Source organism: Aquarana catesbeiana, linkage group LG04 (assembly GCF_042186555.1).
Source record: "Aquarana catesbeiana isolate 2022-GZ linkage group LG04, ASM4218655v1, whole genome shotgun sequence".
Lineage (NCBI taxonomy): Eukaryota > Metazoa > Chordata > Amphibia > Anura > Ranidae > Aquarana > Aquarana catesbeiana.
The window spans coordinates 516,510,122-516,529,128 of NC_133327.1; the positions used below are offsets into that span (position 1 = coordinate 516,510,122).

Below are 19,007 nucleotides of genomic sequence, written 5' to 3' on the forward strand. Positions count from 1 at the left end.
ATAATAATGATAAATGATGAGGATCATAATGAAAGGGCAAGTAGCTTTTCCCTCCAGAGTTCTCATTCCAGAAACACTCGTTCTGCTGTTTCTGGATCATCACAAAGTGTTTCTTCACCAGCAGCATCTTCAAGTAAAGTAAGGCAAACCACTGCCTCACAAAAATACACAATTCCTTCATTTATAGAGAAAAATTACACTTAATAAAATCAGGAGAACATTCATAAAGCTCCTGCAAGAGCAATATATGCTTCTGGATCAGCATTGGCAATAACTGAAAATGCATGTTGGCAGGAAGCTTATAAAATTATTACGTGGGAAAGTAGGTGGTACCTGTTCCCATATATAGTTGAAATGGTCTTAAACACATACAGTCCTTGTTATTCAATTTGTAATTAAAAAATAAAATTTTTAAAAGTAAAGCTTAGTTTATATACTGAATAAACTGTACCTTTTATTTCAAGCATAATACTTTTATATACACTGTTTCACATTCCAGGTGTAAGGAAACAACTTTCAATTTGTAAAATTACTCCACACTGATTTTTTTATTTTCTTACATTTTTCCAAAATTTCTATTTTTTTCCGCCAAAAAAAAAAAAAAAAAAAAAAAAAGCACACAGGGAAAAAACTTTTCCCATGGTTTCAAAATCATCTTTATACATCTTTAGCCCTACATAAAAGTCAGTAGCAATAGTATTTGTAATTGCTAAATGTTATTTTTGTATGAAACTTATGCTGTGTACACACTCGAGGACTTTTCGGCATCAAAGGTCTGACGCTCTTTCCGACGGACTTTCGATGGACTTTTGAACTAACGGACTTGCCTACACACAATCACACCAAAGTCCGACGGATTCGTACGTGATGACGTACACCGGACTTAAATAAGGAAGTTCATAGCCAGTAGCCAATAGCTGCCCTAGCGTCGGTTTTCGTCCGTCGGACTAGCATACAGATGAGCGGATTTTTCGACCGGACTCGAGTCCGTCAGAAAGATTTGAAACATGTTCCAAATCTAAAGTCCGTCTGATTTTCAACCGAAAAAGTCCGCTGCAGGTCCGATGAAGCCCACACATGGTCAGATTGTCCGACGGATTTGTCCCGTCGGACCAGTCCGGACGAAAAGTCCGCTCGTGTGTACGAGGCATTAGGAGTGCTGTTTGGTATGATTGGACAGCACTAGCACTAGCCTAAAGCTGAACATATACGTGGCACTTTCAACCACCTTTGATCCACCAAATATGGTCTAGTAATTGCTACAAAATTAAGCAATACCCACAAATTTCATTGACCATCAGAATTTGGTTATTAGTGAAATAAAACTGGGCAATAAATTGACACATTTAATACATTTTTTTTGAAAGACTGAATTGAAATGGAGCCAATATAGTAAAAGGGTACAGCAATTTAAAAAAAATGATATTTCCTAGCATACAGTCAGGACAGTTTTCATCCCATCTCCTTGCAGGTGATTTAAAGCAACATTTTATGTCGGATTACTTTGTAATTTTGAACAAAACATGGAATTACATATTGCAATGAAACTTGTTTAATGCATCTAGGATTTCATTCAATTAGCAAGTCTGGATGACATTTTCAGATCTTTCGGAGGAAAACAGTTGACTCAATGATGGCAAGAAAGGATGTTCTGAAATGATTTTTCCCTACGGATGTTCACATGAAAATCTAGCCGTGTTTGGCTAGCCTAAGAGCAAACCGTAAATACAGACAATCCTTATGCCCCGTACACAGGACTGGACATCCGACAACAAAATCCATGTTTTTTTTTCAATGGATGTTGGCTCAAATTTGTCTTACATACACACGGTCACACAAATCTTGTCGGAAATTCCGAACGTCAAAAACGCGGTGACATACAACACGTATGACGAGCCGAGAAAAATTAAGTTAAATAGCCAGTGCAGCTCTTCTGCTTGATTCCGAGCGTGGAACTTTGTGTGTCGGAACTGTGTACACACAATCGGAATTAACAATGGATTTTGTTGTCGGAAAATTTGAGATCCAGATCTCAAATTTTGTGTGACGGAAATTTCAAAGGAAAATGTGTGATGGAGCCTACACACGGTTGGAATTTCCGACAACAAGCTCCCATGGAACATTTTACGTCGGAAAATCCGACCGTGTGTATGGGGCATTATAATTAAGTGTTGCAGCAAGTATGTATTTATTGGGAAGCCTAAGCCTTAGTTCTCCTTTACAGAATTGAAATGTTAGCCAGCCACACTTTCAAGGACAGCTATTTTGTTCGCTGAGCTATGTCAGCCTGATCTGGTTGAACTGCTTTTGTACTCAGAGGGCCTCATGCAAAGACATTCTGGCACAGAAACAGTCCATTCAGAGCAAGACCTACTGTATTCATTGTTTCAAGATCTGGGCAAGTGCCAGTGCCACGTGTGTACTAAGCTACAGCAAAGTATCCCAAGCAAGAAGGGCAAGCTAACAGGTTAGAAAGTCACACAAGAACTGATCCAAGAATTTAAAGAGTGTCACTGGTCACAGCTACAAAGGAGACTTCAAATACTGATCGTTTTTTATTTTTCTTGCTCCAAGTAACATATGCAGTTACTTATGTAAACTGTTTAGCAAATTCCCTTCCTTGTGAAATACTATTAAAACCTGTTTTCATTTTTTTAAATTGACTAGGCGCAAATTGTCCTGCTCACAGCCTGCTAGGACACGTCACACAACCTAGTAGGACACGTCACACATCCCAGGAGGCTGCCGGACCAGTTTTCTTTGTACTGACCAATTTTGCATATGTGCAGTGGGAAGAATTCACAGCCGGCTCCCAAATCCAAGATGGCAGCACAGGTGAGAAGAACCAGCTACAGGAAAACAGCGCTGGACTGCAAGAAAAGGTAAGTTCCTGATTTTTAAAAGTCGTCAGCTGCAGTATTTGTAGCTGCTGAATTTTATTTATTTATTTATTTTTTTTAAGGATTTTTTTTAAAGATTCCTCTTTAACAAACAGTTTTGCATTGCAGGGGAAGGTGCGCCAGAAAATATCATCTGTTGATTAACCACTTCAGCTCCGGAAGATTTTGTCCCCTTCAGGGCCAGGCCATTTTTTTGCGATACGGCGCTGCGTTACTATAACTGACAATTGCGCGGTCCTGTGACGTTGTTCCCCACAAAAAAATTGATGTCTTTGTTTCCCCACAAATAAAGCTTTCTTTTGGTTGTATTTGATCACCTCTGCGTTTTTTTTTTTTTTTGTGCTATAAACAAGAAAAGACCGACAATTTTGAAAAAAAAAAAAAAAAAACAATATTTTTTACTTTCTGCTATAAAACATATCCAATGAAAACATTTTTAAAAAATCTAATTTCTTCATTAATTTAGACCAATATGTATTCTGCTGCATATTTTTGGCAAAAATAATCCCAATAAGCATATATTGATTGGTTTGCGCAAAAGTTATAGCAACTCAAAAACTATGAGATATTTTTATGAAATTTTTTATTTATTTTACTAGTAATGGCGGCGATCAGCGACTTATAGTGGGACTGCAACATTGCAGCTGACAAATCTGACACTAAGTAACACTTTTGTTGACCAGTGAAACTAATACAGTGATCAGTGTTTAAAAATATGCACTGTCACTGTACTAATGACACTGGCAGGGAAGGAGTTAACCTCAGGGGAGATCAAAGGGTTAAATGTGTTCCTAGGGAATGCTTTCTAACAGTGTGGGGGTGCTTTAACTTGGGGGAGATAGAGATCCGTGTTCCTGATTAGCAGAAACACAGGATCCATGTCTTCCCTACTAACAGAATGCCATTTTGCCTCGGGAATGATCAGCGGGTCTCAGTGAACATGGGGTCCACCGGACCCGCAGACTGGCTCCCACTGTGCCCAATCATAGCGGAAGCAGGTCGCTGGCAGACCCGGAAGTGCAGAATCACGTACCTGTACGTGATTCTGCACACAGTAGGCGCCGCCCAGAAGTAAATGTACCTGAGCCGGTCGGTATCCAGTTAAATAAGTGAACTGTAAGGCAAAGAGCGGCCTGTAAAATACAAACCCCAATAACAACAAAGCGGCAATTTCATAACAGGTTGCTGTAGGTTAGCACTTGGCACTTTATTACTGCTCTTTCAGTTGCCATGTTAAAAAAAAAAAAATCTAAAGTTGTAATCAAACAAACCTACTAGAGGACTGTTTAAATGCATCTGACAATATTAAAAGAAATACAAAAGAAGCTTACCAATTCTTAGATGTGGTGGCTGCATTAATTTTCTTTTCTATACTTTCTCTCTTTTATACGCACCTGGTGATCCTGCCAGTAAGTCTGCTGTTTTTAAACAGAGCAAGCCGTTCTGCAGATGAGGGTTGAGACAAACCAATTTATCACTGACAGGGGTGCTTACAATAATCAGATTTTATTGATTTGTGTAAAACCTTAATCCCTAAAGAAAAAAAAAACTGTTACTACAACTGCTAAGGTTATCAGCTGGAGGTCAGCTTCAATTTGTTAGTGTATTTAAATCTGCTAGTATATCTATCTAGCACTCCCCTCCCCTGGTCTGCTGCTGTCCAAAGTGCCTCCTGTGCTCCTTCATCCAGGGTAAAGGCACTCTAATACAGGAGGTGTGTTACTGGTTAGATAACCAGGAGGAAACAGAGGGAAAAAAAGCCTTCAAAAAAGAAAAAGAAAACTAATGCAGCCACCACATCTAATGATTAGTAGGCTGCAATATATTACATTCTTGGTTTTGGGTTTAATACCGCTTTAAGAGAACACTAGCAAGCATTGCCTTACCTGTTACAAAATAGCACCAACGACTGCATTTGCCTAACAAATGCTAAGCAAACTGTACTCAAGTAAAAAAGGTGTTTGCTTTAAAAATAGAGTCAGGTTAATGTCATAAGACTGTGAGGAACAAAAACTGTGTATGAATTAGCTTTCCTTTCTTTCTAAAGCATACCTAAAAGCTAAAACTTTTTAGTTTTGGATAGAGTTGATAAAGATTAAAACACATGTCCCAAATTTTGGGTTGTCCCCAGAAAAGCAATAGAAGTGAAATCATTCAATGGGGACACTAGTTCTGGGGACCTACGGTGGCCCAAAGGGATTTCCTTAATTGGCAGGAAGTGATGGGAAATCTCCCCAGTGGGACACAGATGGCAAACAAAAAAAACTGACAGGGGTTTTAACCCTCCCTTATACTAACCTTTATGAAAAAAGAAAATGTTGCCTATAGTAGTCAGTCAGACAGCTAAATACCTAATTTAAATACGTATATGTCAGCTTTTTAAAAGAGAAGTATGGGGTTTGGTTTTTTTTGCAGAATTATACTTACCTAGGTGGATGCAGCAACGGTACTTCTGTGTTTACTAGGGACAGCTTTGCTTTCAGTGGCTTTTGGATGTAACAGATCCCTCATGACAGGTCACAGCAGGGACAGCTCTCCACAATCTGGGAACGATCTCCCTACAAAATACACGTGTAGTAGAAAGAGCCACCTACACAGGGTGGTACTAGGGCCACCTACACAGGGTGGTACTAGGGCCACCTACACAGGGTGGTACTAGAGCCACCTACATAGGGAGAGGTAGGAGAGATTAGAAGCTTTGGGGGGTGGGGTTGGTGTTGCACACTGTGCATAGTGCATCCCTAAACCCTGCACTCTGTACACAGCACACCCCTGGACTCTGCACTCTATATGTCGCGCATCCCTGAACTCTGCACTCTGTACGTAGAGCACCCGTAAACCCTGCACTCTGTACATAACGCACTCCTAAACTCTGCATTCTGTACGTAGCACACCTCTAAACTCTGCACTCTGTGCATAGCGCACCCCGAAACCCCGTACTCTCTATACAGAGTACCCCTGAACTCTGCACCTAACGTACCGCTGAATAATCAGAGTAGATGCATAGTCTTTTAGATACAACCGGCCCTTCCAGGGCAACCATACTGCTTATGCGGCCCGCAATGAAATTGAGTTTGACACCCCTGCTCTACACCCTAAAAACGTGAGCTTTTCTGAGCTAGCAATTTCAAGCGTTTTTGATCCCTTAGACTTCAAATAGTGATCCTTTTAAATGCTCAATACTCAAATTTTTATGCCTGAAGAATTTCTCTCCTGCTATATAACTGCTCTTCCCCCTTGGCCTGCCCAGTAAACAAACTTCTGAAGCTTGGTACACGTGCAAAAACACTTGCAAAAACACCTTTTAAAAGGTTTGTAAAGGTAATTTTTTTAAAATAACAAACATTTCTATACTTATCTACTCTGTGCAATGAAATCGCACAGAGCAGGCGGGAACCTCCTCTTTTCCGGTCCACCGCTGGTGCTCCTTGACCCCTTCTCTCTGTCCAGTGCCCCCCATGGGAAGGTGCTTCCCATGGGGGCACTCATGCGTGCTCGCACCCAAGTCCTTCTGCTGCGTCCATTGACACAGACAGAGGGACTTGGCCCCACCCCCTGCTCCGTCGTCACTGGCTTTGATTGACAGCACAGCCAGTGAGACCCAGAAGTGAGGGGAGAAACCATCTGCGGATGTGCACGCTACTGGATCGAAAGGGGTCTCAGGTAAGTAAAGGGGGGCTGAGGGGGCAATGCTCACACCTAAACATTGCTGACACCTAAACATTTACCTTAATGCAAGGAATGCATTAAGGTAAAAAAATGTTTAGACTTTACAATCACTTTAAATGCCTGAAAAAAAAAAACACTTAAAAATCACCAGGAATATGCTCTGCTAAGGTGTGAATGCAGGCTTAAATTGATCCATAGCCAGTAATAAGTCACTGACCATAATGTCAATACTGCGACAATTATTGAAGTTGTAAAAATAGTTCTGAGATCTTGCGATAGATAAAAATGAGCTATGCAATAGAAGTCATCAGCCATTGAGAGAGATAGTGATGGTTAATTGAACATATTAGGTTCAACAACCTTCTGGTGACATAAAAAAAAATGAAATAAAAATCATCCATGTAGAGAAGATTATACACAATGGTTCACATGCTTTAGCATGGCTGTACTCCTCACTCCATTGCCACAATATTATTTTTGATGAGTCAACATCAGCCATGGAAAGTGTTGAAGTAACCCTGTGGTGAGAGATGACGCTGACTCCTGAGCCTATAGCTTGGATTGGTGTCCTGACGTTCCCAGTCTTACTGGGGCCAGAAGTCCTCATTGCATATTTTACTGCCAGCAGCACCTGGTGTATTCTATTTTTGAAGGCTCATCTGTTCAAACATAATTGTGGTCTTTTGCTTACACAGAGGCTGCAAGAGTGTGAACCTCTGCTACTAAACAGAGCAGCAGCTGGAGAGCTAGTAAGTAATACCATAGACATTGGAGCAAAGCCTTTGTACGTTTTTTGTCTGTTCTCTGTTGAAGAAACTTCACCTTACTTCCTGTCCCAGAAACACAAAAAAACTAATGAAAAGGGACACTCAGCAAATTGAGGGGAAATTAGACTTGACAGCTGTCACCAAAAAAAGATTTACCTTCAGTGTCTGCTCTGGCAACTGTCAGCAAATGGGTTTCCATTTAACGTTTGTCCAGACGTCAACTGTTTCCAAAATAGGAAGCGCGGTTGACTGTCCTCAATGGGTAAACAAAAAAAAAAAAAACAAATAAAAAACAAACAAAAAAACAAAAAGGGACTCCAAAGCTGGCTATATACCTGGCTCGAATTTCAGTTTCATTTTCTCTGAATCGAGCTAGTTGAGCCATGGTTGACCCTGGCGGCACCACGTGGTTTAACCAACTTCAATTGAGAAATCAAAGGTGCTAGGTGGAAAAAAGTCGGCCAAACAGCAAATAGGCAATTAGCTGCAGTCACTATTTGGGTATTCAGACAGTTGTGGGTGCCAGCTGTCAGAACACTACAGCCAGTTGTTTAGCATGAATGGAGGAATCCGTAGATTCCTATTTTTCAGCCCACTGGGCTGAACAAGAGAAAAGTGTTAGGCCTCATGCACACTGCTGCTGTTTTTGGCTTCAGACATTTTTTTTCTGCAGCCAGTAATCAGTGCCCTGATTACAATAAAGCACCCACAATGTCAGCAGTGTGCCCACCAGTGCCAGCAGTGAGTGCCCACCAGTGCCAGCAAACAGTGCCCACAAGTGTAAGCAATCAGTACCCATTAGTGATGCCAGTCAGTGCTGGCTATCACTGCTGCCCACCACTGCTGCCCATCAATACCTATCACTGCTGCCCATCAATGCCACCCATCAATGCCCATCAGTACTACCCATCCGTGCCCATCAGTGCTGCCTATCTGTGCCCACCAGTTACGCCTATCTGTGCCCACCAGTGCCACCCATCAATGCCCACCAGTGCTGCCTATCAGTGCTCATCAGTGCCACATATCAATGCCACCGATCAGTGCCCATAAGTGCGGAATATTCGTGCCTCCTCATCTGTGCCACCTAATCAGTGCCCATAAGTGCCACCTCATCAGTGCCCATCAGTGCAGCCTATCAGTGCCCATCAGTGCAGCCTATCAGTGCCCATCAGTGCTGCCTCATCAGCGCCCATCAGTGAAGGAGAAAAAATATTTATTTACAATATTTACTGACAGAAACTAAGAAAAACTTTTTTCAAAATGTTCAGTCTTTTTTTTTTTTTTTTTAGGAAAAAAAAAAAAACCCAGAAGTGATTAAATACCACCAAAAGAAAGCTCTATTTGTGTGAAGAAAATGAAAGCTGAAAAATGCCTTGGACAAGAAGGGGGTGTAAGTGCCCTGTATTGAAGTAGTTAATATCATTTTTAACTATCTAGCCATGTCAGTCTTACATTCTAGCAATTTTGTCTTCAAGGGCAATGTACTTGCAACAGTATTTAAACAAATCCTTTAAATATGTTAATTATGATAAATTACATGATTAAATGGAAACAATTTAAAGCAAAACTTTTCATCTGATAAAATGTGATCCTTTAAAAACGTAATAAAAAGCAGACACGCTTAGCTGTCTGCACATGTACTTTTCAACTCTTTCCTAAAGAATGTACAGACAACGGCATGTATACACTTTTTTATTCATGTTGTAAATTTAAATCTTTTTATCAGATGTAAAGGTTTACGCTAAAATGTCCCTTTTCATTTAATGAAGCGTTTGCTTCTTTTCTGTCACCAAACAACTGTTGAAGGATTTGTTGGAGGAATTTGCCACCCTTCTCTTACTTTCATATACTGTCATCATTGAATGAGAAATCCTGATCTCAGTAACATTTACTGTAAATATATACATATAAGATACAGCAAATGTTACCTTCACTGACCCATGACATTAAATCACTCACCACTTTCAAATAGCAGATCATTGCTTGTATCATTGATTCCCTCCAGGGTACCTGCCATGCTTATTCCACTTCACTATCTAAGTCCACAGCCAATGCACAATGACAGCCTGTGAATAACGAATACAGCCTAAAATACACACACCTTCACTCCAGCTCCCAAGCACATTCAAATTTTACAACGTATGCAAATTGTGAGGCCAAGTTGGAGATAATTACTCATTTAACAAAAAAGTTTTAGTGGACAAAAAGCGAAGATTTACAGTTATCACAAAGGGAAAACTTGTGTATTTAACACTTCAAATAGATCTAAAAATGAACACAGACAGGACATGTGGGTTCCATGTGGATATCATCGCTGAACGCAGAGAAGTGAGTAACTTTTCCTTGAAGCATATTCTTAATGACAAGCAAGAGAATCCATGGCATAATGCCAGGCTCTGTTGAGAAAAGGCTTGGTTATAGTTGCTCTCAGACTGGATTCTATCAGGATAATGAGACAAGTGGGAGAAAAAGACATCACAGGTGGCCATTCTTGGCTGTGGAACTAAAACAGTTTACAGAAAACAGACCAAAAACGTGTGTGATGAAATAAATTATTCAATATGATTACACATCTCGGGAACACTGATGCCTATCCCGTTGTATTACAAAGAAAACCCAAGACATGAGAGTGAATGTTCACTTCATCTGCTCTCTCTTTCTGGGTTTTTGCAGTTTCAGTAGGACTTAGCAGCCAATAGCCACAAGTCTCAGTGGTACGAATCTGCAAAATATACAGTTTATTTTAGTCCAAGGGGAGGTCGCTTGCTATGCTGCCAATACGACCACAGACATCTCTGTGGACTGAACATGCCTATACCCACACTAGATGCAAAAGATCACTTTACCACTGACCACCAACTTAAAGTGATTGTACACCATGTACAACCACTTTCACCTACAGGTAAGCCTATATTAAGGCTTACCTGTAGGTGCTTTAAATATCGCCTAAACCTCCACAGTTTAGGAGATATTTACTAAAAAGACGAGCGCCGAAGATTACGGAGCCCACGCCGATGTCAATGGCGCATGTGCCCTTTAGAGAGGCGGAAGGAAGAGTGGCGAAGATGGACACTCCCTGCTCATGGGAACAACGGTGACAGCACGGGCTTCGGTGTCAGGTAAGTGACACATAATGGGCTACTATGCGATGCATAGTAGCCCATTATGCTTTACTTTCGCAGAGAAATAAAGAGGAAGTAAAATCCTCCACGGTTTAATTCCTCTTTAAGGGGCAAGTTAGTCACTTGTCCTGCAAAGTAACGGGACAGTTTACTACTGAACATTAATGTAAGAGGATGCAAAATCTCTTGACCCCCCCAATATAAAGGGAGGTTTTATCACTGATAATTAATGAAACAATTCCAAGTTAAACCTAACTACTCCTATAAATGCTACCTCCCACTCCTAATATGTATGCTGACTAACCTGTATAAGAAAGATATTTACTTACCTATTTTAAGCCCAGTCCAGTCACATGGTCCCCTGTATCAGCCAGCGGTGGCTGCGGGGGAGTGGAAAGAGTGCTCAACAATGGCTGGGAATACCTGGCAGCGGTGATGTCACCCACAGACTTCCATGGCCCATCCACTGCCAGCACTCCCTCCTCTCCCCTGCAGCCACCGCTGCCTGACACAGGGGAGCCAGATCCAGTGACCGGACCATAGTAGGCTGAAAAAAGGGAGGTGTATACATCTCTAGTCAGCATAGGTATTGGGGGGCATTTTTAGACCAGTTAGGTTGAGGTTGATATCTCATACCTGCAATTTCTCCAAAACAAAGCGAAGCTAAAGTTGAATAAAAGCCTCTCAAAAGCTTCAGGTGCTTCAAGCGAGCCTTCTATGGAGGCTTTGAAGCACCACTAAAGCAACATAGGGTATAATTTTTGAAGCAAAGCAAATGCAACATGCAAACAGGACTGTAATTCCTTTCAGTTCTCCCATAAAGAGGAGTTTGTCTCCCATGGCTGAGACGCAGGTTCTGTCATTCTATTACTAGTGTAGGATCCACTGATAATGGGGTACTTTGATGCAGTAAGTGGGCTATTTTTGAGTATGTTCAGGTGTTCTTAAATAGCCTTGCAGGATTTAAATGTAATTTTTTCTATGTCTGCGCTATAATCTATTTTGTTCTGTTTATGGTCTTTAAGCAGCACCATCTTGAATGTAAATGCATTTTTAGGGTGTGCCCCCCAAGTCTGTTTGTATATTGTATGGACCCTGACCAGGTTCCTTGTGCCTGAGCACCCCATCCCCCCTTCATTACCTCTTATTAGTGTCCACTAGTGTGGAGGAGTCCTTTCAGTTCTCCCATAAACAGGAGTTTGTCTCCCATGGTTGAGATGGTTGAGACAAAGGATTTTTCATTCTTTTACTAGTGTAGAACCCACTGATAATGGGGTACTTTGACGCAGTAAGTGGGCTTAGCACTATATGACCATATAGTGTGACCAAATCCCTATATTTTTGAATATGTTCAGGTGTTTTTAAATAGCCTTGCAGAATAAATGTCATTTTTGTATGTGTGCACTATAATCTCTTTTGTTCTGTTTATGGTCTTAAAGCAGCACCATCTTGAATGTAAATGCATTTTTAGGGTGTGCCCCCCAAGTCTGTTGTTTGTTAGGACAGTAAGCTAACCATTTTATTTAGTGACGGGACTATTGGTTTTAGAATGCTTTAAAATACCTTAATAGCAAAAAATAATATAAATCCACTATGTGTGCGCCAAATGCCGTTGCAAACCCAGGGATTACTTTGTGAAAGTAGCAGTGACTTCCTCACTATGCTGTACATAGTGTGCAGAGGGAGCAGAGCAGTAGGAGAGACCCAGCATGCTCCATCCACTACATGCTGCCTGCAGAAAACTACAGGAGGGGGCGGACACAAGACCAGTCACTCTGCACAAGGAGAGAGAGCAGCACTGGCCGGTCTTTATTACAGGAAGCTGAGCTCCTGCACAGACAGAGGTTTACACTGAATTGCTGCACAGATCTGCAAGAAACACACAAAGCACACCTGGATTCAAAGAAGAATACACAAGACTCTTGTATTTAGACAGTATTTGCTTATCCTGGAGTACAGCTCCAATGTTCCTTCTTGTACAAACACTATCATTTCGGAGACTCTCTGTAGAAAGACATTGCTAAACAAATCGCATTTGTGCTACAAGCGTGTAATAGTTTACATCTGTCCTAAAAAGTCATTTCCATAGCCCTGTCCAGCAAACTTAACACATACTTGTGAAAACATCTGTTTGGAGACAGCCGTGTTCAAAGCACACAGCCAAGCTATTAGGAAGCGAAATACTGAACAAACACTTTCCCCTCATCATACAATGAAAACAATATGATGAGAAAAGCATAATAAACAAATAATTTGGGGGAAAAAAAATTATCAGAAGGGTTACATTGTACTTACACAATTAAAACGCTGTGGCTGTAAGACATTACAGAATATATCTAAATACCGGTATTTTTTTTATTTAGGATGAAAAATGTTATGACAGTTTGGGAGGGAGTTACTAAAATTGGTGCACACAGAATCAGGTGCATCTGTGCATAGTAACCAATCAGCTTCTAACTTCAGTTTGTTCAATTAGACTTTGCTAATAAAACATAGAAGCTGATTGGTTACTAAGCACAGATGCACCAGATTCCGTGTGCACCAGTTTTAGTAGCTCCCCCCTCTATATTTGCCATAATTCTTGCTGTCACTGGGACAGAAAAATATAGACAATCCAAAATGTAATAGCTGTCACCACAGAGGGGATTCCTCCAACAGGAACACATGTTCAGGTGGTAATTGTCTGACGGTGGCCATATATGCCGCAATTGATTATCTAATCGATGTGTGATTCGATCAAAGTGATTGCATTAGCAAATAATTGAAGATGCATCATTTCCCTTCTGACCAATTTAGACTCTATTTAGATTACTTTTAGCAAATCATGGTAGAAAATTATTGACTGTGTTGCAGGCAGTATGTTCCAAGGGACAAATGCCCGGAACTTAAGAAATCTGCATTCTAGGAATTCATCCCTGGGCACATACTGCTCTATTTGCTAGTACCACCCAGGGCACCATCCAGCCGCAGCAGCCTTCCATGAAGTTTTACAGGCTGCCAGCAATATTGCAAACCACTGCATTCTTTCTAGTGATGAGTTTGAGGTGGATCTGCACTTCAAGTCAGCTGAACCCGGAATTAGGCTACCATTCCTGGGCCAATGAGCTGCGAAGATGCTTGGAATATCTTTGACCTAATATGGCCACCCCCCATCCGCAGCTCATCAGCCTGGGACTGACAGCTGACTTCCGGGTTCAACCAAACAGGTTTAGCCTGGATGGGGGAATCACGTGATTTTTCTCAATAAACTGCACAGGTCTTACACTGAACCAGGTTTTCGCTGTAAAATCTCTATACAGCCTTCCTAGGTCTATCAATTTGCCATCAACATGACACAGGTATTCATAACTCCTTCTGGATTTACAGTGCATTTATAAAAGTATTCAGACCTTTCACTTTTTCCAATTTTGTTATGTAGCAGCCTGATACTACAGTGCTTTAAGTTAATTTTTGTTTTTAACTGCTTCCAGGCCACCCTATAGCAGATTTACAGCTACAGGGCGGCCCTCCTGTGCAGGATCACGTATGTATACCTGATTCTTCACTTCCGCCTTCAGGAGGCGGGTGCGCCGGCGGGCCGCATCTGCTGTGATTAATCATGGCAGAACCCGATCTGCGGGTGTCGGGTACTGGATGTCCGCCCGCAATCACCAATCGTCAGTAAAACACACAAAATGGAGATCTGTGAACCAATCAATATACAGGTTTATTGGGATTTTTTTTTACCAAAAACCATGTAGCAGAGGGAAGTCTCTCCTCAGTGCAAAACACATGAAAGCCTGCTTGGAGTTTGCAAAAAGTGTCTGAAGCACTCTCAGACTGTGAGGAACAAGATTAGCTGGTCTAATGAAATCAAGATTGAACGGTTTGGCCTCAATTCTAAATGTTAAGTTTGGAGGAAACCAGGCACCGCTCATCACCTCCCAATAGTGAAGCGTTTTTCAGCATCGGGGGATTAGAGACTGGTCAGGGTTGAGGGAAAGCTGAATGGAGCAAAGTACAGAGATATCTTCAATGAAAACCTGTTGCACAAGCACTCAGGACCTCAGACTGGGCAGAAGGTTCACCTTCCAACATGACAACGATCCTAAGCACACAGCCAAGACAACACAGGAGTGGCTTAGAGACAACTCTGTGAATGTCCTAAATTGACCCAGGCAGAGCCCTGACTTGAACCCTATTGAACATCTCTAAAGAGACCTGAAAATGGCTGTCCACCGACAGTCTCTATCCAACCTGACTGAGCTTGAGAGGATTTGCCAAGTGTGGCAGAAAATTCCCTGATCCAGGCATGCAAAGCTTGTTGTGTCATACCCAAACAGATTCAAGACTATAATTGCTGCCAAAGGTACCACAACAAAGTACTGAGTAATAAGTCTAAATACTTAACTATATGTGATATTTCATTTTTTTTAATTCCCAGACATTTCTAAAAATTCGGTTTTCACTTTGTCATAATGGGGTACTAAGAGCAAATTAATGAGAAAAAATTAATTTAAACTACTGTAGTATCAGGCTGCAACATAACAAAACTGAAAAAAATTGAAGGGGGTCTAAATACTGGACTGCTGAGAAGCATACACTCATTTATGACCAACTAATAAACCAAATGTTTACAGCCATTTTTCATTCTTGGCTATTTGAAAAAAAATACATTTTTTTTAATGCTTTTAAACGCAAAGCGGCAAAACGCTGCTAAACATGGCATGTAAACGTGGTAAAACGGACGATTTAAACGTCGGTTACTATCTGTCAAGTTAAATCGTTCAGGTGAGGTTGTACAAAAAGGCCTGTGTACATGAAGCCTTAGAGGTCTGTCCCTTGCTGAACCTCAGAGCAATGGGACATGCCCCAGCATAGCCTTTTTCTAGAGTTCATGAGTTCAAGCTCCACCCAGTCACCTCTGGTCTTTGTAGCCAATCGTAAATGGAGCCACCTAACTTCCCTGTTAGGTTCATGCCCATGATGATGCCATGCTTCCAACAGTCAAGGCTCCCTTTGCCTAAAGGAGGTTCAAGGGGCCTTCATTAAGAATGCACTGTATCTGCTGTATTAAAATAAAGAGAATACAGGAGGCATGAGAGCACATCTTGCCAATATACCAAGAGATTTGAGAAGGCAGAGTATGGATCAGCCCACCAAAATGTTTGTGTATGAAGTTTCTCTATGCACAAATATATCAGTGACTCACATACAGGTTCCCATGTACGCTGCAACTAAATTAGGCAACTAAGAAGGGGGTAAGCATTACTGACAGTTTGAAAGAGCCCTTAGTGCAATGGAAGGGTCGCAGAAGTAGAAGAGCAGGGCATAAAATTGCATGTAATGTGCATTTTAATGCGTTCGCTACAGGTGCTTACAAGCCATGGCCAACGGCTGTTAACCCTAACTTCAAATTCTTAGTTCAAAAACACATTGAAAACGCATATCAAGGCAGAGAGGAAATGCAAATTGACACATGACAACACATCTATCAAAAGCTTAACATATGCAAATGTATAGATTCAAAGGGGCCCTTCAGATATAGTTAAGCAAAAATGTAGACTTTCACGTTTCCAGTTATAATAAAAATAACCAGCAGCAGCACAGACAAGCATCCGAGGGAGCAGCCAGGCAACAGTCGGAATGCTGAAGTTTGCACTTTACCCCAATAAGAAAAAGTTCAAAGCACAATAAATCATAGTAGTGGCTTTACAACCTACCAGATCGGGATTTGATGATATCACTAAACTCATTGTTTTGTTCTCCTTCAGATCTGTCCAGCTGAGCCCCGAGGTTGGCCATTTTTCAGATTATCCTTAATGACTGATTTTTGATAATTCCTTCGAGATTAAACTTTAGCACACTTTATACATACAAAACTTCCAGCGTTCACTTTCTGAGCCAAACTGTTGAATCGGCTGTGAAAAACCTGCAAAAAAAAATTCATAATGTCACCAAACATACTTAGGAAACGTAAGAAGAAAATAATTCAAGCAATGGGTGCAATTTATCAAAACATGATCATTTCCTTTACCTCCTCTGTGATGATATGACATATGTACTTTATGGCTCTGCAAATTATACCGTTATTCGTGCTGGGGAAAAAATCGACTTGAATCTTGAATTGAGTTGAGAGGTAAAATCGATTCAAATTTTCAGCAAATCGATTTTTTAGATTTTTTTTTTTTTCACCAGGACCGGCGCTGACACTGCACAGGTCCTGAGGAGCTGTGGGCAGGAGTTTTTAAGTGAGGCTGTGACTTCGGCCTAGTCCGTGAGGCCGGACGCCTCGGACTAGGCCGAAGCCACGGCCTTGCCTAAAAGCTCCTCAGGATCAGCGTGGTGTCCATCAAAGAAAAAAAAAAAAAAAAAAAACTTGATTCGAATCGTGAATCGAGTTTTTTTTTTTTTTAAATCGCAGGGGGTTTTTTTTGGAGAAAAATCGCCCAGCTCTACCATGATGAGAACAATTAGAAATTCTACTGCTTACCTGTCCTATCAATGTTAAAATAAAGATATATTAAAGTGATACTAAAGTCTCTTTTTTAAAAAAAAAGAAACTTTATACAATTTTGCACTGATTATTGATTGCACTGTTACATTTGGAACTGTTTTTATGGTTAATTCACTGCAACCGGATTTTATGTGATAGATGTAGTACAAAATAGATATTTTGGTGCTGGACAGCGCTGGGTTTGCACAATACAATTTTATACAATTGTTCTGCACAGAGCAGCCTTGATCCTCTTCTTCTGGGGTCCCCCGGTGGCACTCCTGGCTCCTCCTGCCTTTCAGTACCTCTCGCCCCTAGAAAAATGGTTGCTGGGGGATACTCATGCGTGCTCGTTCCCGAGCCACACTGTGTGTATTTATTGACAGACACAATGTGGCTCAGCCCCGCCCCCTCATCACTGGATTTGATTGACAGCAGTAGGAGCCAATGGCTCCCACTGCTCTCACTGAATCCAGTGAGGTGGGGAAGAGAGCATAGTGCCGCTGCCTTCAGACACAGCACTGGGCAGAGATAGGGCTCAGGTAAGTATTTAAAGTGGTTGTAAAGGCTAAACGCTTTTTACCTTCTATGCCTGAAGGTAAAAAACCTTCAGTGTGCAGCCACCCTAACAAAACCTTCAGTGTGCAGCCACCCTAACAGCCCCTCCTCCATACTTACCCGAGCTCGATCTCGATCCATTAATGTACACAAGACCCGAGGCTCTCCTGAGTCTCTCCTTCCTCATTGGCTGAGATGCAGCAGCAGGAGCCATTAGACTGTTGTCAATCACAGCCAGTGAGATGGGAGCAGGGGGTGGGGCTAAGCCACACTCTCTATGTCTTAATTACATAGAGTGGTCTCAGAAGCGAGCACGCATGAGAAAGTGACTTGCTATGGGGGCACTCGACGTGGGGGGGGGGGTTCAGTGTGCTGGGGGGAACCCAGGAACAGGAGCATCGGGGCTGCTCTGTGCGAAACAATTGCACAGTGCAGGTATAACATGTTTGATATATTTTTTCCTTTACAACCATTTTATTGTATTGGTAATGGCACCTCAAATAGGATGAGTTTGCGGGCACCAAATCACATGGTAATGCAGTACCATGCAGTTTAGTGCAGTGTACTTTTAAAAGCAGTGCAAGCATTACCATTCCCGCAGTCCAGTGCATTTTGTAGCCCGTTCAAATGAATGAGCTGTTAAATTGCACCACACGAGAACACACACGGTCCCGTGTGATCCTTGTGTGAACCAGCCCTTAACAAATATGAATGTTTTACAATCTGATTGAATGATGATTATCTTATGTCCCTGCTGAACCGGCCAAGATTCGAACCATCTGTGGCCAGCTTAAGAGGAAATCTCTGCTCCTTAGCCGTAGCCGTCATCTGAACAGAGTTACCCATCTCTTATTGCTGTAAAACCTTAACAATTTGGGATTTCCCATTACTGTCTGTATGGGAGACAGTCAGCAGGACCAATATTGAGAGTGAAGCTATCCAGACATAGAGAGTGATAAAAACCAGGCAAATTCTAACCCTTTCACATTCTACCAAAAACAAAAAAGGTGTTGGCTTTATATTAGGGCTGTAACAACTAATCGATTAATCGACAACTAATCGATTATGAATTTAATCGATTACTATTTTCATAATCGATTAATCAGCCAGTAACATAATGGGGTTAAAAAAAAACGAAAATGATCCCTTTATAGTACAAAAAGAGCAAATAATTGCTACTGTAAATATTACTTTCACAGTTCTACAGTAAAAAAGATGAACCCCTTACAGTAGTGATTATCTGCTTTTTTTTGTACTATAAAGGGCTAATTTTCGTTTTTTTAACCCCATTATGTTACTAAACGTCTTAGACCTGGTTCGCATCTATGTGTTTTTGGTGTTTTTTGCAGAACGCACTACAGTTCATTTACATGGTTTCCTATAGGACGCGTTCACATCTATGCTTTTTTTCAGCCACTGCGTATTTGGAGAGGGTCAGGGACTTTTTTAACGCAAAACTGTGCTTTTTTGGTTCAATATACTTCAATGGAGAAGCAGCAGAAAAGCATGTAATGCG

At 41.3% G+C, this 19,007-nt stretch overlaps 1 protein-coding gene across 2 annotated transcripts in view; it reads right to left on the reverse strand.

Moving 5' to 3' along the window:
• UTRN (utrophin) overlaps window positions 1-19,007 on the reverse strand; it is a 1,071,426-nt gene that overhangs the window by 1,034,592 nt on the left and 17,827 nt on the right. For both annotated transcript variants that reach the window (XM_073627744.1, XM_073627752.1), the window contains exon 2: window positions 16,161-16,369. In XM_073627744.1, coding sequence (XP_073483845.1) covers window positions 16,161-16,242 — 82 coding nt within the window. In that variant the 5' untranslated portion in view covers window positions 16,243-16,369. The remainder of the gene's footprint in view (window positions 1-16,160; window positions 16,370-19,007) is intronic.